The sequence below is a fragment of the Epinephelus moara genome, chromosome 1, assembly GCF_006386435.1.
Source record: "Epinephelus moara isolate mb chromosome 1, YSFRI_EMoa_1.0, whole genome shotgun sequence".
In the NCBI taxonomy this organism is placed as follows: Eukaryota; Metazoa; Chordata; class Actinopteri; order Perciformes; family Serranidae; genus Epinephelus; species Epinephelus moara.
The window spans coordinates 14,604,943-14,627,259 of NC_065506.1; the positions used below are offsets into that span (position 1 = coordinate 14,604,943).

Here is a 22,317-nt window from a genome sequence, read left to right on the forward strand (position 1 = left end):
CTCACCTCTTGTGATATATGAAATGACAGAATGCGGACTTAGGAAAACATTTATTACATTCTGCAACTGTACAAAATTCAATGTCACATTTGTTCACATGAAGGCCAATACATTATTATTATTATTATTATTATTATTAATTTGTAACCACAATTACAGACATGATGACGGTCTCAAAAGATAAGGCCACAAGACATCAAGTTTTCAGAGAGACACGGAGCGATCAACATCAGTTCAGGTGAGCGTCTGAGCTGGAGTCAGAAAAACATTCACAGCAGGCAGGTTGTGAGATCACACACACTGAGGACACCACGGAGAGCGTCACAGGTTTCCCTCATTGCAGCGTAAATGCAGACAAGCAGTATAAACACAAAGAGGTGATGCACATACAGCACATGGATTTCTGAGTTTCCTCTTGAAATGCAGCACATATCTTATGGTATAAGTCAAATTCAACAGTTGGTACTGTCAAACTACACAGCTAGAACCTAAAAGATGTTCACATGAAGAGCAGAAGTGTTGGTACAGTAACTTTAGCATCTGCAGCTCAGCCAGAAAGTGAAACACTACTTTTCATGATGTGAATGTCCCAAACAAAGGAGCAAGAAGAGTTTTTCTCTCTAACTTCATCTGTCCAGCCTGTTTCTGTTAATGAAACGGCTCTGTCTAACCACTTCACATATGTCATGCTCGTTACACAGTAACAGAGCAGTGTGTCCACCCCCCCCTCAAAACATGAAAACCAGATGGGTTTCAAATTATGATCCAAACAGAATCCATGGTTTTGTTTTTAAAGGACCGGAGAGGTCTTCAAAAGTGACACAACTGTATTTGGCATTAGGACAAAACACACTTTTTCAATCGCAAACATCTAAGTTAAAGACAAAGAAAAAAGTACAAAAGTGACCGATCACTGGACGTAAATGTGTTTGTGAGTAGAAAAAGACGGTGATTGTACGTACTGACCATCTCCACCACGACTGCCACACCCTGATCCATTCAACAGGTCCGGAGTAGCAAGTGTCGACTCTGTGTCACATCCACCACGCAGCGAAGCCTTAGTATTTTCATTCATTAACATCGCAGGAACACAGCTGCATCACAGTCAGTTCTGTCTCAACACTTGTGGTGCGCAGGAGTCTGTAAACTCTTGGCTTGTGTACACATGTCTGTCTCCAGTTGTGCTGGCTGTGGCGGCCTGGCCTCAGCTCAGCCCCATACCTTGCTGCTTGCTCATGTCGGTGCACACAAAGAAGGTTTTCAGCTCCCCTTTGCCCTTCACATTAATGAACCCTCGACACTCGCACGAGTAGCCCAGCTTCTGCAGCACATCGGTTGTTTCTTCTGTCACCTGGAAGTACAGTAGAATAAACTTCAATGTCCCCAAGGGAAAATGTGTCTTGGACACAGCGCTACAGTCCATTACATCACAAAAACAACATGAAGATATTTTACAACATAAGAGAAATTTGACATGGACAACACGGCATCTGAAAAGGGAACCTGCATTTTTCTCTACTGCACCAAGATTTTGCGTTAGCGTCAGCAGCCTGATGGAGGCTGGAGCAAACGATAGCCTCAAGCGGTTTGATTTGACAGTCTTCTCCCTAATGGCAGAGGTTTGTGCTCCGAAAAGAGGGGATGTTGAGAGTCCCAAATGTTTTTGTCACTTGTTTAATGGCAGCCTTCCTGTTCAGGATCTGTATGGATCTTATTCTTTCTCCCCCATTACCTGCATAGTTGTTTCGTGGATGCTGGCAAGCCTGCTTTTCCGTTGCACTGTTGGGTTACCAAACCATGCTGTGACTCAGAATCTAATGATGCTCTCTGGTAGATACAGAACCGCAACTGCAGCCAAGAAATCTAACAAGTCTACTGTGAAGAGCACGTTTGTAACATTTCATGTGTGTTGTTGCTAAATAGTCACATCTGGAATTCAAGGAGTTCAATATACATAGCGAGAACTTCTTTGCAACAAAAAGTATCACCTGACTTCTCTTACTTAATGCACATATTGATTTACAGTTTCATTATGGCAACGTTATATTGTTGCCATGGTAGTACTACATTTTGTGAGAGGTGCCATCAGCAGAGGTAAAGTAATTCAAGTCATCTCTCAGGTGAGAGCATGAATTTTGACACACGGCAATAAAGTGCAATTGCAGCTGGAAATGAGATGTTCTTATGACTGGCCCAGGATGGAATTTTTTCTGTCGCTGTTAAAAGCAGATGAAGAAATCAGGACCAGAGACTGTAATTGGATCTTATAAATCCAGCCATGATTGTGATGGTATCTGCGATACAAAGCTAAGCAGCAATGACTGTGAGAAGTGACATGTGACCATTTGACCTTCAAGGACACCAGATGAAATATTGCTGTTGGATTGTTATGAACGTTCTGTACCTGGATCTTTCCCAGCTCCCCGGTGCTCTCCATTCTGCTGGCTACGTTCACAGTATTGCCCCAGATGTCGTACTGAGGTTTCCTCGCCCCGATCACTCCGGCTATCACCGGGCCGTGATTAATACCTGTGGAAGAACAATAATATTTGATGATCATGTTCATGTGCAAAGTAAGAGGGTGTAGAATTAAACCACAGGATGAAATATAAGATTCAAGAAGAGTGGTTGCACAGTGGCTCTGTTGGTAGTTAAGGGATCTACTAGAAAAGGAAATTTTAATTTATTAATACAATGCTGTTGTCAAGGACATTTTCTGAGTGGCTCGTATCTTTTGTGCAGGAGATACTTGCTGAAAAGGCTTTGGACAATACTGCAGCTGTTCTTAAAAGGATGTCAGTGATTTGTGAAATATCAAACACTGCATGAAATGCTTCCCTGAGCACCCAGCAGGCTAAGGCATTAAACATTCACAGCATCTATTAACAAGTTTGAGTGTTAAAACTGGGAGAGGCATCAGCTTGTTTCATGGCTAATCACATTAAAATGGATGGGGATTCTTTGGATTTGCTTCATTTACATCTGAGAAAATAAGTGATCTATTCTTTGAGAATTCCTTCACATTTAAAATATACTTGAAACCCTTCAAAACACTTGGCAGCACTTTACGCTTTAAAGCCAGACTACAAATCTTTTAAGATGAAACAACACAATCTTTTTGTTACACATGAAAAGCTGAATTCATAAGAAAACCTTCAATATGTGAAGCGGTTGTGCAGCTGCAGCCTTACTATGAGCTGTAACCAATGGTTACTAATGTTTGCAAACATGAGATGGTTATTGTTGAGAAATTAACCTTACTGTGTCACATCTCTGGCTTTTGACTCTTCCTCTTTTTTGTGATGCTGTCACACTGTGTTATAGCATTTATTATCATCCTGTAAGTTCAATCGTGGCTACAGTTGCCGATGTTCATAAAGTCACACAGTAATGTTATTAAGAGAAGGGGAGATCGGTTTAGTTTTATTCTGTTACACTGACTTTCAATGCAAAACAATGAAGTAGTTAAGAAGCTTTTCACACCTGGAAAGACCAATATGCCAACTACATTATCATTTAATTGGATTTCCTTGTGAAACTGGCAGCAGAGGAATTACAAAAGCATGATGACACCGCTAAAAAACAACAACACTGCTTTTTGTTTCAAAAGAGGATTTAGTTTCAGTCGCACAGTGTTTAGACATGGCTGCTGATAAGAGGGTTTATACCACTCAAAACAAATTTCAGTGTTTATGCTTGATGTATGTTTTTATCTCCCAAGAAATGTAAATGTTTCAACCAAACCTTTTATCCTGTAAGCTGTCTGCTCATAATCAGATGTCTGGGAATAACTGTGTCAGGACTGCAGACACAGACAGAGGTTCAAGGTTCTCGACACTCGTCTGGGTTCTGTCTCTATGTCACTGCTTGAGTATGACGTTCACTTTATGTATTATTAGATCTTCTGAAAGGTAAAATATGTAATATTTTTCTATTAAATGTCTAAAAATGACGAGACCAAGGTTCTATCTTTTGAGAAATCTGTAATTTTATTCAAGGTAACAGTGCGTTTCTTTTAGTTGCCTGTTAATGATGTCACATAACCTTTACCCCCTGTAGTTGCTCTGACTTCCAGGGGAACACAGGAGACACCAGATGATAGGTCAGAGAGGGAGAAAGGAATCATACAATGTCACAGAGTAATAATCTGTAACAGTAATACAGTATTTCCTTTTCTGTCACATAGCACATTTTTCCAATAGACACCCAATATACTTCAACATTGATCTGGCTTCTTATGTGCTACCATGACAACTGGCTCATGACAGCCACCAAGCTAATGCGTACGGTAACGTTACTACAATGTAACAAAGTAATAAAGTTATTTTTACTATGCTTGTTTTGAGCATGGATAACAGCGCTAGGCTGAGGTTGCGATACACCACTGGCTACAGTAGCTTATGTGTAGTCCGCTCATTTAATGCTAATGGTAAGTTAGCAAGTTAACGTTATGTTAGTTGTGGCTATATCATCAGAATTAAATGGCATGAAGCTAAAAAACGTAACATGAAAAAAACTTTTACACATCAACTTGACTGTGAACATGATTAACAACGTTCCCACGCTACTTCATGACATCACCGAAGTCTGTCTTTTATTAGTGTTTTGATTGAAAGAATCCTAGCAGCAGAAATAACTTACTTAGTGTTAAGAAGTTAACCACAGTAAGTGGAAATATAAAATAAAGGTTACTGTACATTAGATTGTTAAGGTGGGTTCACTTCTGCCGCAGTCCTGAGTGCAACACAACCTAAAAATCGAGTGTCAGTGAATGCACCTGCTCTCACGGCCAGAACACTACACAGATGCCAATCATGCACAGTGTAACCAAGGAAACCTGTTGGGTTATTGCGTCAGTCCTAACAGAGCTGGATACAGAGCAGTGCAGTATTTAGTCAATGAAAGGTTGGTGCTGAAGCTCACACTCACCCACACGAAGCCTGAAGCTATTGAAGGAATGCCTGTTGATGCCGTCCAACTTGCCAATCAGAGCAATGGCAAACTCCACCATGATGCCTATCTGGGCCTGCTGCTTTTCTCTGTCCTGAAATAACAGATTCAATTACCTCATTATGACTGCTTCCAGTTTCATGGTTTTTATGACAGGGTGATGACTTGCTAAGAAACAGTTAACAAAGCTGATTTGACCCGAGTATGACCCCCGGTCTGAAGCAGTTGCTACTCCACCTGATTGTTCTCCTGACCAGGCGTCCCACTAAGCCCTGCAGCAGCCATGTAAGTGCTGCCAATTGTCTTGATCTTCTCCACACCGCTGAACTTCGGTTTGGACAGCAGCTGTTAAGTTAGAGAAAAACAAAGGGTGCTGAGAGGGAATTTCCACATCCCTGCCTTCATTATTTATTTACAGTATTTATTCTTGTCGCCATGTTTAGCTCTTATTCTTCAGCATGAGTTTAGATAATAATACTGTTTCTGCCCATCAGGGTCCACACTAACACTCAGAATCAGCATAAGTGCACAAACAGAGCTACTGAAAACAGTTTAGGGGCTTTAAAGACAAATCTGTCATGTATCACAGAGATGCACTTGGTAATGAAATGAGGGATGGGGATACAAGAGTCTTCTTTGTCCTCCTGACCTCGTCAAAGTCAGCGATGATCTCGTTCAGGAGCCTCAGGCATTCCAGGCCCTCCTTGTTGATATCACACTCAGTGTAAAACTCTTTGAAATCTGGCACTGAGGCAAACATCACACAGACGCAGTCATACGACTTATAGTAGAGGTCCTGTCAGGGGAAAATAAAAAAACAAAAAAATTCAGAAAGCACAGCCAATAGTTTCACTCAGAAGGAGACTGAAATAAAGTTTTCAGACAGGCTTCCTGTAACTACTACTGTTGATGATACAAGAACAACTCACAGTTACATATCTTTCCTCTTAACAAAAGTGTTATTCATCAGTCTAGATTGTTTTGGCAAGACATCAGCTGTAGAGATGTCTGCTTTTTCTTGTATATAATGGATCTAGATGGCACTTGGCTTGTGGTGCTCAAAGCACACACACACAAAAATACATGTGAAAAACTCAACAGTTATGTCTCTTTCCAGAAATCATGACCCAGTTACTCAAGATAATCCACAGACATGGTGTGAGCAGTTTCATGTAGGAGCTATTTTCCTTCTACCGAACTACAGCCGTCAACTGTATCACCGCGCAGAAGGAAGCATGCATCTACTGCTAGCTCACTTAGCACCACTGAGCTAGCTAACGTTACAGCTCAGCTGAGGAGGACGCCATTAATGTTAACATCTCGCCTCCTGAGCTGAATAATATATTATCACTAATCATACAGCACATAATGAACAGGGATCCCCGCCTCTCACCTCATTCTTTTTATTCTCCCCAACAAAGAGCGCTGCCACGTGGGCCGGCAGCACGTTCTCCAGCAGCAGGCGGTTCAGGTTCTCCCTGGTCTCGATCTCATCCTGCTCTGTGCGGTTCTTATACTTTAACAGGAAGTCCTGGCGAAAGCAGGACTCATTCTAGCAGACAGAAACACAATGAGTGAACATGAAGGAAAACACAACTTTAAAAAATGTCAATGGATTTTTCCTGGATATCTCGAAGCCTTGTTGATTTATTTATTCCCAAATTTTGAATACTTGTTAGCGTTTTACAACTGATGGACGGCAGGAACAGATAAATATGTTCAAGACATAGATAAATTTACAATAACAAACACACAAAATACTTTAATGATCTGACTGCGAATATACAGACTCCATCTGCACATTTATACTTTTAATCTGCTAATATGTTTTCAGTTTGGGATGTGAGGGGTAAAACTGAGGTGAGGACAGTCATTACCTGTTGTGAGATGATGAGCATGGTGACCAGAAACAGGGTGATATATATGCAGCTCATCTCCTGGGGGTGTTTCACCAGCCCTATCAAGCTCAAGATGACGCTATCGTTGCTGTAGAACAAACGAGAACATTCATGGCTGCACTTTGCTTCCATTTACACATTTTACGCACCATAATTTTGTTATGAATAAATATAATGTCTCTTTATGGAACTGTGACATTAACCACCAGCACTGATTGGTTAAGTTATCATAAGGTGGTACTCACTAAACTCCTCTGACACATTTGCTTTCTACATTCAGTCCCACCTGCTGCAGTTGCAGCCCTTGAGCTGCTGATAGCAGAGGACCTTTCCGTAGACCACAAAGAGTTCGCTCTTGGTGCTGAGGATGATGATGTAGTATGCGGTGGAGGCCAGGGTGAGGAAGAGCACTTTGAGCTCAAAGCTCACCCGGAGGAAGACTCCACATGCAACGAGTGACAGGATGCAGCAGTACACGGAATACTGAGGGAGAGGAAGCCAAGGAATTAGAGTCAAACAACAGTAGCAACAGATCTGATCATTTATTTTCACAACCCTTATTTGGCATTTATAAGCAGCATAAAAACAATAGATAAAATGTTTTATAACACACTATTATGTGACTGTAAGCAGAGATCAGGACTTTTTTTTAATTTTGCAAAGTATAACTCTGTGAAGCATCATGTCTTCTCTGGTACTCAATTAAACATGCCGGAACTATTTGCAAATACTATTTAATCCAGTCTGATATGAAAAAATAAATAATGCCATTTCATTATTGTCTGTGGTTAACAAATCCATCACTCACTGGCAGGTAGAAGAGACTTTCCTCTAATCCTTGCTCATGGGAATCATTGTGACGCAGGTCACCAATATCAGTGGGACACTCTGTCTGTGGCGTCTGGATGAAGCACTGCAGAGGGATAAAAACATTTGACTGACAGGCAACCACTGGACACCGTGCTTTGAAGTCTGGTATGGCAGCAATGAAGTGTGGCACAGCTAGAAATAGCAGAGTCTATAATGACCCTCTCATTGCTGTCGACATGTGAGCGCAGTCTTACACAGAAGCCAAGAATGACCACGCTTGCTTTTTTTTTTTTTTTTTTAATGTCACTATCTCAAGATCACAAGTTCATTATTTCGTTATCATGAGAAAATGGGCTTTACAATTTAGAGATAACAAGATAATCAACGCCATATCATGAGAATAAATGATCGATGTCTCTTATTACTTCTGTTTATCAGAGATCCAGAGTGCCATGCCAGCACGCTCAGACGATCTCTTGTCAATCCATTATTTGTCATCGCATTAGACTACATTTCAATCGAGGGCTAACACAGGCAGAGTTATGTATCAGGTATGAATCCTCCCGGACAGTCAAGGCAGTGATCTTGAAGGCTGAAATCATGTGTGATCAAAAGAACCAGACACTCATATTGAAACTTAAGTTGTTTTCTCGTGATTAACTATCTTACCTTGAGAAGATGGGCCTTTTGGTTTCTCAAGAATGGACATAAATTAACACATTATCACAAGAAAACAAGCTTCTGTTATCTCAAGATAACAAAATAATTAACTTGTGATCTTGAAATAACAGCATTACAAATATAATTGCAAGGACGGCTGTTCTCGGCTTCCGTAGACTTACCAGGTTGAAAACTGCCAAGATAACGATGACCGCGGCAGTGATGGTGGCCAGTGGGAGGCGCACACACGGCCGCTTTACCACCGCCTCCGACACAGCTGGCAGCCACTGGCACCTCGACAGCTTCTCTGGAAAGAGGCGCTGCAGTGGAGACAGAGAAGTTTGGAGAAATATGGAATCAAACAGGTATGAGGAGCATGTGGCTTTTACATAGTCATGCATCTCCAGACATCATGTGTGAGTCACCGCTGGCTATTTCCAGTGAAGGAATCTGTGTGAGAGGAGAAAACCGACCTGTCAAGGACTAACTGTCAGGTGTCATCCACCAAGTCAGTAGGTCAGCTATAGAAAGCTACAGCACAGTAAATGCAAGGGATAGCTTCCAAGCCATGTTTCCATTCTCATACACACACTAATTCTGGCAGTGAAACATATACAGTATGCACACACACCACACACATAGGTTCACACATCCTTTTCACCTTTGCCTTTATTTGCAAAGCTGTTCCCTTTGGTATTGTGTTTGTGTTTTTGACCTATGGACCTCTCATAGTTGGCTGCAAGCTAATGTTTGATATCTTGATCATTCTTTTCTTCTCTTACTTCAGATGCAGAAAAACAAGAGCACTCTTAGGACACACTGATGTTGTCTTACATTGCTTACCAAAAGCTCTGCATTATCTAAAAAATGCAAGGTCATGGTGAAACCTTAAGTAATGGTATGATTACATTTTTTTCTGAAGAATGTTTCAGTGTTTCTCTTTAAATATAAAAGCCTGCTGCTTTTAATTTAAAAGAACGGCAGAAATGGTTTTCCAAATTACACCGCCTGACCCAGAATGCATGCATTTTTTTTTTTTTTTTAGAAATTAAAGTTAATTTTTTGACCTTGGAAATAGCAGTTCCCACAACAATGATAGTGCAAGGTTAGTAGCTGCTTGTTGGATAGCACAGGCCAAATAATAGGGAGGAGATGGTGAGTAAGATGACATCCTTCCTGAAGGCTTGCCATTTTTTTGGCATTCATCTTGTGTGGCCTTCATACGACAGTATTATAATAATCTATAAAGAATTTCACACTTATTTTTCACTTTTCAAGTGCAAGGAAATTGAAGTCATTGAATAACACTTTAGAGCAAAACCCTTGTGAGTCACACAGATGTAATGTGAGTCAGAGCCAAGCCAGCATTATACAGTGTGGGACTAGAACGAGTGTTGCTGGACATATGACAACTCTTTCATACTGACACTTGACCTGCATCCATGTGGGTTGAGAGGTTGTTGTAAAAGTTGGATACACTGGCTGCACCTGTGAGGCTTTCTTTCCCCCACTTTCTACAAACCTTGAGGCTAACTGGGACAAACAGCCCGAAAGAGCGGAAACTTGAACTTCAATCACCTGAATATCTAAACGTCAACGTAAGACTTAACACTGACCTGAAAGTGACCCGCAAAACAGATGGCCAGGGTCAGCAGCAGCACACAGACCAACACTCCAAATGACATCGCCAACATCTGTCGACTGAGGGAGATGAAAAGTGTGTCAAAGATCCAGCCTCAAATATTATCTTCACAGTGTTTCTTCTTCCCAGATGGACTACATTATAGCTGCTGACAACTTGATGATTGATTCTTTATTAACGGAGGAAAATCCAGTCATACTCACTCCTTTGTGACGAACATCTGAACCAAAAAAATGCAGAGGAAGATGAAGGTGGCACAGCCAACATAGTGTTTGAACATTGGCAAGTCCAGGGCTCGGTACTTAGAAGAGGAAAAAAAGAAGAAACCTTAGACATCACAGCACCAGGATGTTTGAATGGAAAGTTGTTACAGTAAATGGTTTTAATGGTCTTTTTTGCAGCTTTGTGTTAAACTAACCTGTTTTTCCAGATCTTTCTTTAGAAACCACACATTTAAACCGCCATTCTCTTCAGACTTAGACCACTGCCTGAGAGAGAGGAAGGGAGGAAGAGAGAGAGAATGTTTGTAACAAATTTACCAAACAATTCATCCAATAGTTGTTGAAACATTTAATTCAAAACCACAAATGTCAACCTCATGGTAGCGCTGGAGGGAAAGTCAGTAAGATTCATCATCTAGTAACTATGAATGCACAAAATATAATGGCAATCTATTTTATAGTTGCTGACATATTTCAGTTGGGATCAAGATGTACTGGTGGACTGACCTATCAGTAAAGCTAAAACTCTAAGATAGTGGTTAAATTTTACTTGATATCATACACTAAAATTTGAGAACGTAGAGCCAAATCTCAACAACAGAAATCTGTGACATTGACATGCCTACATTTCAAAGATTCTGCAAACCATCAGTAATGGTTGATGGGATACTAGTCAGTTACACTTGTTAATAAAATGATAATTTCATGCAATTACATTCCCTGAATGAAACTGTTTATAATGCGAAGTTCAAAGTACCACACATTTCAATGGCATTTAAAATACAATTAAAAATTGTGCTTGTTGCTTTTGACTGTTTTCTGATTGTTTGTTACATTTAGACTCATCAAGTAGTCTAAGTTTAAACTTTATTTTAACTTTGGGGATATTTTTTCCATTCCCTGCTTTATCATCAAAGTGCAAACTGGTTAAGTGTGTTAACTCATAGAGAACAGTGTCGCTGAAATCTTTCTGCCACGTGCAAATTCATCCTTTAGTCATACCCTTTATCCTTTAGTAACTTGGGTGACATCATTTTCTAAAATATACCACAAGACAAAAACGTGATTTGACATGGAAAAATTGACCTACTTGCTGCTGAGCTCATCTATGGTGGTAGTCATCTCGTTGTGCAGCTCCTCATCAAACTTACTCTTCTGGGATTTGTTCCTGCACCGGAAAGCACAGAGACAATTAGGACGAGGCAGACAGACACACACTGAAACACTCAAGCTGACTGGAACAGATGCTGGGAAACCAGATCAGGCCATGCAGGTTACTCAGGTCCGGTTTAGCTGTGCTTGGAGGCAACGTGGTTAATGCCATTCTGAGCATTAGTGAGAAAAGAGAAATATGGTTCGTAGGAGGATTGTGCCGGATGCAGAATGCTGAGTGTTAGATGATCTGTGTGGGATTTAGCGGAAGTGTTTCTGCCGTGCTTCTGCTTGGAAAACCCCTACTCCATCAGGAAGGAAACACTCACACAGATGCACAGACCCAGATACACACGAGCCCCAGTCAGTGATCAATGTTAATGGGAGCATGTCAGTCCACTAACAGAAGTTACAGGGTTTCTTGTGGCTTTTGAGATCATTTGTTGCCCTGTTACAAAGAGGCAGCAGTGAGAAACAAGAGAAGAACAGTATTACACCACTGCTCAGGTTAGTGTTAGGACAGCAAGGCTCTCTGTGAAGGCAATAGTTCTCACCCTGCAGGACAGGGCATCACGCAGACAATTTTTGGAATGTCTCACAGAACGATTTAAAAGGTCGATGTGAATTATATTTGTTATAATGGATATTCATATTCCTTTTCTGTCGTTCTTGGTACTAACCTGCCATTTAAAACAATGGCGGAAACTCGAAATACTTATTTAAAATATGTGAACGCTCACCATCTTTTGTATCTATACATTAAACAAGTGGCTATGTTTGGTTTTAGAGGTCACAAGCCAAAAGGTTGAGAACTATTGCACTGAGGGAATGAGGACCTTGCGGGCCATGAAAGCCCAACTCACTTATAGCTGCTGAACGAAGGGGTAGGCAAGGAGAACGGTTCCTCTAGAGACTCATCAAAGCTGTCAGGGCCCAACAAACACACAATACACAAACACAAACTCATCACAACAGAGCAGTGGGGAGCCAAAAAACAAAACAAAACACAGGGCCACTGATCAAATAGGTGTGAAAATCCACCCATAACAGTTTATAACCGCTAGATACATGCTTGTGAACAGAAACCCCCCCCCACACAAAAAAAACACCCTGCTATGTAATGTCATCAAGCTTGAGTGAGTGCACCTCATTTTACTGTCACTTCAGCCTCAGACATGTTCACCAGCTGCTGCCTCTGCTACAGCGGACTGTGAATACATGAATGAAATTAACAATTTCCGAGATAAAACAAATCTCCATTCTCACAGGGTGGAATGCTTGTGCTTTTAGGCACACACTTATCTTTTCTAATCACATTACTCCAGCCCACACTGTTTGTGTAGGTGAGTCCTGTCCGCTAATCAGTTGCTACACTTTAAATATTTGCCCGTACGCTTACTGCCTGTGCCAGACGGGCAGAGAGAATTAACCATTATAAGCTACCACCATAATCAATTTGTCTATGTATTATTCGAAGCTAATGGAAGGGCTCGTTATGGAGCTCAGCACTCCCACCACTCTGCAGGAATGATTGCCAAAGCACCGGCGCTGTACTAAGCAGACTCATGGTGATGATGTTTTATTGGCAAATGTTTGAGCCTAAACTCTGATACTCTTTTTGCTTTGGGAAAATATGTTGAATTATGGTCAAATAATGTTTGATTTTAATAACAATGTGACTATAATCATCTCCGCTGGGATGCTCATGAGTTTTTACCTACTTAATAAGCAATCAGTAATAATTCAGAGGGCAGAACACCTTTTATCTCATAAATACCAAAACACCAAATCCTGCCTGCTCACTGTAAATCATTATAGATCTGTCCATCAACTGGATACTGAATGTTTAAAAATGTTTTAAATATTTTCATTATTTGTTTTCTATGTTTCAAGGCTCTTTTAGCTAAGTTGACTCCGTGTTTAGGCGGGCGGGTGGTAGATGTTTCCATTTAAAAAATGGAAATATAAGTACATTTTTCACCGTATTTTGTGCTTGCCAGCATTTCCAAATAAAAACCTTTAAGTAAAAGGGAGAAAAGTATAACATAGAAAAAGTGTAAGACATGTAAGTCAAAAAAAAATTTGCCTGACATTGACTCTTGACTGTGATTACCACCATAATACATACACAATACATAATACATTAGTCCATCAAAATTTCTAAGCTCTCATGAAAAGCATTCATCTTACACATTATGATAATCTCTGTGTGTACAGCTGATCATTGGAAATAATGTATTGCCTGCCAGAAAGATAATAAACTATCCTTCTAAACACTTGGACATACTGTATTATAAAATATTGTTAATGAAATGCGATGGAGCCGTGACCGGTTCAGATTCCACAAACAGATGGAAAAGTCCTGGCAGCGAAAGTTGATGGGAAACACTTGATGCTATTGAGCAACAGTGCTGTTACACAGGCAGAGTTCCAGGCTGAATGAGTGTGAGCACACTCACTCTGTTACATTTTAATATACAGTTAAAAATAATATTCACCAAATGGGGACATGACTTCATTTAGTAGCTGCCGCAGCAGCTCAGAGTTGCTCTTACCTCTCAGTGATCTTGGAGCTGGGGGCTGCTCGTAAAGGGATGTCCTGGAAAACACAAAGACAGCACTCACCCAATAGGAATGCATGATAATGTGATTGCTGAAGGCCAAACCCACTAAGACACATCCAACTTTTTCATTTAAGAAACACTTGAACCTCTCACAAGAACACGATAACCATGTCATTGTGTGCAGTTATTCATCACAAAATGAGAAAATCAGAAAATCACAACATTGATCGAAATCAAGTTTAAAGTCTCTCATACTTGCCTAAAGCTTTTAACATCTTACATCAAATAATTAACACAGCAAGACCATGACTTGTATCTGCGCACTCCTAAACGTGGGTTCCAGCACAGGGGTACTTGTTGCCTTAATAACAATATCAACAACCATATGCTTACCTTGAAGCGTGTCTTGCCATTAACAATAGCGTCTGGGGTGAAGCCCTCTCGGCTCTGAAGGTGGGCGAAGGGTTTAACAGCCCCCCAAGATTCCAGGTAGCGGGTCATACGCACTGACGCTCTCATCTTCAGACCATCATTCACCCGAGGTTTAGGCACAGTACGGCTGTTCGTTGACGGGTCCTTAGACTTAATACACAAACACACACACAACAACAATACATTTAGAGTACATTGTGGTCATAAGTTGAAGCTCAGAGGAACAGAAATTAGGGTTAGTACATTTCTAAATCCTTAAGGTTATTCGAGAGCACTCAGGGATGGCATAGCCCCACTGAGGCTGTGCAATCTCTAAATTTGGTATGAACATTTTTCAACCTGGACCTGGATCAAGTTCTTCAAGAGTTTTGAACTGAATTCCATCCAATTCTGCAGGACTGCTCAGAGCTGATATGTGCATGGGTCACCTAAATTTGGTTACAAGTGCACATTGCATTGGAAGAGTTTAATGTACCAAATCTGGTGTGGGGGGAATTTATCGGCAGAGTGATAACTAAAATGTTTTGCCAAAAACAAAAAACAAACAAAGAAACAAAAAAAACTAAATGGCAGAAAAACCATTTCTGCAGTAATGGTGTGCATGAATCCTTTCAGTGCCCAATGAGTTTAGATATCCAGGAAAAAAGAAATTTTCTTGTACACCTCATGGTTCATCTCAGGAGCATAGCAATAGCAACTACTATGGAAAAACAAGTTAAATTATTTTTTTCTCTTAATATAATTAAACCAGTAAATATTTATAAGAGCAGGTGCTTTCAAATGCAACATGTTCCTCATTCTTTCCCTTACTATGTTTATTTTGGAGAAAGATTAATAAAGAACTCACCCGTGGATCAATAACCAGGTAGGTCAGGACGTTGAGCTCTTTCAGATAGGGGTCCCTGAGATGGCCATTGCCGTCTTCCACTTCATAAGCCTTGTTCAGGTGCTTCAGAGTTGCCTCTGTGATGTGGACACGTCTGACCGAGTGAGGAAAGAGCAACAGAAAGACGGAAAGTCTTAGCATGGAGTATGTGAGATTAGTCAATGGTGCTTATTTGTTGCAGTTACACTTTTGGATTCACCATTGTGACTGCTCCCTTTGATAAATTTTACTTTTTGTATAGAAGACAATTCAACTGTTTGATTAAGGAAGTGGAGAAATGTTAATATTTTTACTTCAAAAGAAGACAGCCATCCTTGTCAAAGAGAACATTTACAAAATCTTGTTAAGAAAAAAGAAATATTGAGTATCTAGGGTTACACTAAGGCAAGAGACGTGTAAAATGTTATAATGGAATTGGTTTTATGCAATTAATTTTTATCAGAGTTGTATTATGTATCACCCCCACAAGTAACTGAACCTCAACATTTAACTGTGTGACACTTCGTTGCTTAAAGCACAAAGTGTATTGTTTTTTTGTTTTTTTTGGGGGGGGGGGGGTTCTGCAACTCGAGTTATGTAACAGCCAATTATAATGCTGATATTGCATCATATGATTTTCAGTTGGTCTCTGGTAAAACATTACAAAAAAATAATGGAATTCAAACATAAGCGCAACAAAATGAATCATCATGTAGTATTTTCAAGATCTGGAGCTTAACATGATAAATGTCGCAATATTTCTATATAATATTTATATTTGTCAAATTAACTTCTTTACCGAAATTCAAAGATATCAGCTAGCGTTTGATGGACGGGCCTTTTAGATTCCTGATGTTAAAAGTAAACTAATCACAGGTCTTTAAAATAACATGTATGGTCATCTACCATCTAGTCAGGATAGATTTGTATAGCTTTGATGTTTCATGGTAACAGGCAACATCTACAGACAAGTGACAAATTAAAGGAAAACCTGAATAAATGAGTAAAAACAAAACAAATTAAACAGTTAACATCCAATCGTACTCTGTGGTGGCATGTATAAGTCATTAACCAGATCACAACAGAGTGGAACACCTATCTGAGATTTGGGACCAACATGTTAGACAGCGCTCTCCACCACCATCATCAAAACACCAAATGAGGGAATATCTTATGACAGAATGATATTCTTCCGTAGAGATCTTCTCTACCGTCTTCAGTAGAGATCCAGAGAGTTGGAGCATCAATGCAAAGAAGCATTAAACTTATCCTGGTAGCACATGGCAGCCCAGCACCTTACTAAGAAACTTTACATTGGTTTTCCCTTTACTTTGTCACAGGTCTATACTTTTGTAAGGCAATATGACCATATGATACATAAATGTGTATATGAAATGAAATTCATGATACAAAAGTACTGCAGCCTACCCTGGAAGGCCTCCTGACTCCATGTGATTGGCCAGCGTGACATCATGTGACCACACGTCAAACTGCCACTTGCGAAGGCCGATGACACCACAGAGCACGTTGCCTGAGTGCACGCCCACTCTCATGTTAATATCCACTCCGGTGGCCTCCCGTACCTGCCTGGAGGAATGCCACAGCAATACTTAAACTCATTGTTGTTGACGGTTATTTCTATATACAGAACAGTGTCTTTTAGGTCATATAAACAGTCTGAGGATGACATCATACGCGTCTATGTTGTCTGTCTCTAACAGTCCTACTCAACACCTGACAAAAAAATCACCCACTGGAGCACAGTCAGCATTCACTCAGAGCTTCCTGCTGTTTTAAAACACACTTTTAAGTGTAAACAGACAAGGTTTTTACTTTAACTTATCATTATTAATTAAATGTTGATTGCACAATGTAATGGTTACAAAATTATGACACCACTGACATTAAAATTGATTTCATATAACCCTCACTTTCGCTATGCAATTCTGTCTGCTACCAGGTACGATCTCCCAGGAAAATGAAGGCTCGATTTGTGCTACAAAGGAAGTGCTTCAACCATGGCGCAACTGGAACAGAAGGAGGATAGCTCTTTCGTTTCAAAAAGTTCCAAAAAGTATTAAGCTATTTGGCTGCCTCTTAGCAAAATGTTCTAAGTGAGTTTATGTTCCCTCTGGTAAGTGGTGACGCAGTGTATATGTCTGGGGCTGTTACTGTGAAGGGGAAGGAAAAAGAGTTTGCCTTCTTGGTTCAGACTCCGGAGCGTCTGTGATATTATTTTTAATAATAACACACATAAGTATAGGCACAACTCATGACCTCGGCTACAGTGTCAATGTAGGCTCTTTTGCAGTTACTATCCCCAGTAGCAGAAATTGGGGACGGTGGAACAATCAATGTAACTGTGGAAACTTTGGTAGTTGCTAGGCTCAGAGAAAAAACAGAAAGCGATCTGGTTGTCTTTGCAAGAGCGCCGCCAATAATAATACCACATGGAAACACTAGGGGGAAGTTTAAAAAGTTGTCTGTTTCCACTGTAACATGACGTTTTTTCCTACATTTATGATCAAACTGTTTCTGAAATGGCTGCGAATGATTCACCTTACAGTCCAACATTACAGACATAGCAAACTCTTCTGAGAGGTCGCACAGATGGCTTTTTAACACACTTTATTTACATAATTCATCTCAAAACTAAGTGTGCTTATCACATCTCTTAAGAGTTAAATCAAGAGACACTATATGTTTCAATTAGGGTTGAAGGTGATAACTGGCACAAACTCACTTGATGGCTTCACACATGTCCAGGCCCATTTTGACGCAGTTCTTGGCATGTTTCGGCAGAGAAACCGGCAGTCCTGACACACAGTAGTAACAGTCTCCAAGGATCTTGATTCTCATGCATTCGTTTTCCTAAAAGAAATAAGAATGTGAGGAGAGACCTGCTTATTTGTCTGGTTTTATGCAACCAGGCAAATATTCAAAATAGCCTCCTGGTTGCATAATATGTGGGTAAGCAGATAGACAGGATATGAGTGTACACATGCCAACACATGGGAGCCAATCGATACAACCACAGTCTTGTATTACTGAGGTTTAAGTGCCTTGGTTGTGGCTTGATAAGAGGAGAGTGTTTCCTTGTTCAACTGTTGCTCAACAATTTTCCCAGCATGTATGAGGTTTAGCAGAAATCGTCCAGTCTGACACCTCACTACTCTAATCCTCACATTATTAATGCTACAATCTCCTGGAGAGCTAAACTTAGAGGTCAGTGTTGTTCATAATAACAATGTCAAGAAATTCTAGATGATGACTCACCTTGGCAATTTGGTCAAACTTGCCAAACAATTCATTGAGCATAATGACAAGCTCTTTGGGAGAACAGTCACTGGCCAATCGGGTGAAGCCGACAATGTCAGCATAAAGAATACTGAAAGAAATAAAAAATACAATGAGAGTTTAACACACAAACACAATAAAAAGAAAAATGGGCCTAACGTATGAATCGTGTGTGTGCACAAATTTGATCTTAAATTGTGCGTGCGAACAATTTAAGAACTTTTGTGGCATTCATCAACACTTGTGTACTTCCTGCTTGTTCTTAGGAATGATCAAAATTTAATATTGCCCTTGACCACTAAATTCACCTTTTAATTTAGGTGATCTGGGGCTATCCGCTACTACTGTGGCTTACAACACCACTTAACCAACACTCAGACCCAGCAGGAGGTGGCCTCTAACCAGAAACTGACGTGCATGTCTTGTCCTCTTTTGTCTGAGTTTAAATTTACTTGTCAAATATCAGTGGCTTGTTGGTTTGTGCTTTGCACACAGCACTTAAGTCTGCTCCCCTTCTATGGGTTTTCCTATGCCAATTGCGAATTGCCTGTAAAATATCACGTCTTGCACGTAGCATTTGTTACAGTGGTTATAACGGAAGCTAGAAAAACCACAGTGACTACAGCATCCTTTAAAGTCTACAACCACGAAGGTGAGTCCTGCAGAAGACCAGCAGGCTTAGCTGACTCTGCACCTCTCCACAAAAAGAGACCTCACAGAGACCAAAGTGTGCTTTCAGGTGTGATTTATGACGACACACTTCAGCACAATGGGTAACTGGTGAGCAGCGGCAATATACAGTAGTCATGTAACTTCTGTCTATCTATAATACTGTGTAATTTTCATGACCAGAGGCTTTTTCAATCTGTCAACTTTACACACTGATATGGACCACACAGATTCACTGTTAGCAGTGTGGTATGGACTGGAGCATACTCAGTACTATGAAGCTCTCACCATTTGTGTCCTCCAAATTTGGGTCTGATTTTCTCTGCACAGCCTTGTCGGCCCATTATGACCTATTACAACTATTATATCCCTGAAATGGAATGAAGGATTTCAGGCAAAAAAAAGCTCCTGACCACCTCCCATTAACCTCCACTAGACCTGATCAGTGACTGATTAAGAAGCCTGTCTGGTTTGATGCTGAATCATAGGCTAGGCATCATTAAAGCTGCTGGTCAGCACACCACAGAGGAACACACTGATATCTCAACCGACCTCTGAAAGACCCACCGGCTGGAAGTTTGGCAAAAGCCCAACATGCAAAGAGCACCTGACTGGCCTCCCTGTCTTAGCATGTCTAGCTACAGTGGGGACTGAAATCCAAACCATTGCAATGTAAGCCTCAGTAAACACCATGCTCATCTCAGTGAGCTGCAGGACATGTCAGCAAGTGTGATGAATGCTGTGCATGTAAATTACAACATAGTGGGATATATATTAAATTTGACTTTGAGACAGGGATCATATCATATCAAACTGTGGGTCATATGATGATCAACAGAGCACCGCATGTAGGCTGTTGGATGCATTTTACTTGTAAGGACCACATCTAGCTGGGGCTTACTGCTGGCACTGGCTGGCACAACTGCCTGTCTGCTGACCAGCAGAGGGACACAAACCTTGCACCTGTTTCACTGCCTGACTGAGAACGGCCAGGTGCTTCATGAGACAGACAACACAGCTAATAACTGGTCTGACTGGTGTAATTATAGGGATAGGTCAGGGTTGCAGCCTATCATTCAACACCTTCTTACTAAATGAACGTGGCTGATGTCGTCACAATGACCTCTTGATTAGCACTACAAGTTAAGTGTCTAAACCTTCTGAAAGACAAGGTTACCTCAGTGGATATTAACAGCCCATTTTCTGTATACATTTCAGTTTCATTTTATGGCAATATTACATCTTTAAATTCAACTGATCAAAACTGAAATTGCACCTTACAAACCAGTGTGCCAACACTTACAAAAATTTTTTTAAATTAAATTAAATTAGAAAAAAACTTCTAAAGCTCAAGAGGCCACAACTAAGCTTTCTCCCAGTGATTTCATTTTCCTCTTAGGAAAAACTATAATGCATTTCCCTTATTGAGGTGAGGCAGAGGCTGTGTCTTGCCCACATCTGTCCACAAAAAAAAAAAAAATGAGCTGGTGAGCCATCTGCCAAAGTTCATATTAAGCTGACCCAATATCTGTCAGCACTTGCTAAATTAATGAAACCCTCATAAAACAAAAGAGCTGCAACTGGGTCACTGCTCTGAAAACAAACAGACGTACTAATCTCCATCGTTACGAGAGGTGGTCAGAGAAATCTGCTTTTTATGTTGTTTTTTTTGCTTTTGTGGCTCATCTACGTATTATGAAGCAATGTGCACGGAAAAAGTATAAGTCTAAGTTTCCCTGAGGATTTACAAAACTGCCAATACAGACAAAGTAGACAGGGATATTAAATCAGAACTTGCAAGAACTAGCAAGCCTAAAGAATTAAAAGCTCAAAGCGCAAGACTAAAAAATATCTCCTTAAAGCTGCTGTCCAAGATCCAGGTTGACCATCCCCTCAGTGCATGGTAGGGCTAGTAGAATAAGGCGTCCACATTGGGGTGATCCTTTATAACAAGGGCTCTCTAATGATCAATACATCTAAAATCTGTCTTTCAATGTATTTTGAGGTGGTTTGTGGTTGTACCTGACATTCTCATGCCTCTTGACATAAAGACTGTGGAAGTTGTTATCTTTGACCAGTCGCTGTTGTTCTTCTTTGTCTTTACAGTCTTGCAAGCGCTCCATGATTGCAAGCTTCATCTTCATAGAGATGTAGACTGGTAACACAGATTGTAACAGGTTCTCCTGCAAACACACACACACACACACACACACAATTAGTTATATAGCTGCAAGTTGAGCAAGGAAACTAGGCTTATTTGACTGTCACACTCAATGTACAGTAATGAGTGGTAAATTCCTGACATGAAAAAAGTCCTATTTGGAGACAGCCATAACACATACTAACTCATGCAGGCATGATCACAAGACCAACCACAACAACATCTCACTCTTCAATATCCAGCTATGAACCTTTGTCTCATCAAGCATCTGTCAGAGCGCTGTTCACCTGACATGTGAACAGTGTTTTTTTTTATTTTACCTGTGCCTGTCTCTTTTTCTATGTCACCACTGTAGGTATACCACAAACCTAGCACCAATCTGTACCTGAGGTGGCCCCATTAGTGCTTCAGTGCTGTCCCCACAGCCTTAAGCTTTTAAGTGGTATTTGGAGCAAGTGTGGTTTATAAAAGAAATGGCATGTTCATACAGGTTCAAATTCAGTCGTACCAAATACATTCAAACATTACATCACCATGCTGCTATGATAGCCGAATAAAGGTAAACATTTCAAGAGTGGAATAACATTCAGCATGTGTAAACACAACACATCCATTCAGTAAGAAATATCATTGGGGTTGGTCTGCCACAATAGTCAGAAGCCTGAGAGGTGTTTAAAGTTCAATGGCTTGATTAAGACAGGACTCTGAAGGGGCAACCTCTCAAGAAATGATTAATCCTTCAAACCACTAGAGAGGCATCAGGTGATATCTGACTACACTTGCTGAGTCAAGTTAGTTGAGTAGAATTACCTTTATTGCCCTGAGGGGAAATTTTCTTTGGCACAGTGCTACAGTCTATTGCTTCATGTATAAAACATTACGAAGAAACAAAATGAAAACATCTTAAAAATAGGAGACATTTGACATTGACAACATGTTGGTTTAAAAAAGAACCTGTAAGAATTTAAGTGTTAAAGTGTTTATGTATTTATTGCA

The 22,317-nt window shown here is 40.4% G+C and overlaps 1 protein-coding gene across 2 annotated transcripts in view; it reads right to left on the minus strand.

The window, feature by feature from the left end:
* Positions 1–35: 35 nt before the first annotated feature.
* Positions 36–22,317, minus strand: part of adcy7 (adenylate cyclase 7) — a 69,730-nt gene continuing 47,448 nt past the window's right edge. The window contains exons 6-27 of one of the 2 annotated variants that reach the window (XM_050058968.1): positions 21,183–21,343; positions 18,471–18,582; positions 17,938–18,065; positions 16,623–16,781; positions 15,177–15,309; positions 14,291–14,479; positions 13,889–13,932; positions 12,197–12,256; positions 11,272–11,349; positions 10,379–10,448; positions 10,164–10,261; positions 9,935–10,019; positions 8,501–8,638; positions 7,657–7,761; positions 7,135–7,331; positions 6,828–6,936; positions 6,344–6,502; positions 5,600–5,746; positions 5,188–5,295; positions 4,930–5,044; positions 2,405–2,529; positions 36–1,351 (exon numbers count right to left, since the gene is read on the minus strand). In XM_050058968.1, the coding sequence (XP_049914925.1) occupies positions 1,205–1,351; positions 2,405–2,529; positions 4,930–5,044; positions 5,188–5,295; positions 5,600–5,746; positions 6,344–6,502; positions 6,828–6,936; positions 7,135–7,331; positions 7,657–7,761; positions 8,501–8,638; positions 9,935–10,019; positions 10,164–10,261; positions 10,379–10,448; positions 11,272–11,349; positions 12,197–12,256; positions 13,889–13,932; positions 14,291–14,479; positions 15,177–15,309; positions 16,623–16,781; positions 17,938–18,065; positions 18,471–18,582; positions 21,183–21,343 (2,667 nt within the window). In that variant the 3' untranslated portion in view covers positions 36–1,204. The remainder of the gene's footprint in view (positions 1,352–2,404; positions 2,530–4,929; positions 5,045–5,187; positions 5,296–5,599; positions 5,747–6,343; positions 6,503–6,827; positions 6,937–7,134; positions 7,332–7,656; positions 7,762–8,500; positions 8,639–9,934; positions 10,020–10,163; positions 10,262–10,378; positions 10,449–11,271; positions 11,350–12,196; positions 12,257–13,888; positions 13,933–14,290; positions 14,480–15,176; positions 15,310–16,622; positions 16,782–17,937; positions 18,066–18,470; positions 18,583–21,182; positions 21,344–22,317) is intronic. The other variant, XM_050059041.1, reaches the window with a different exon arrangement.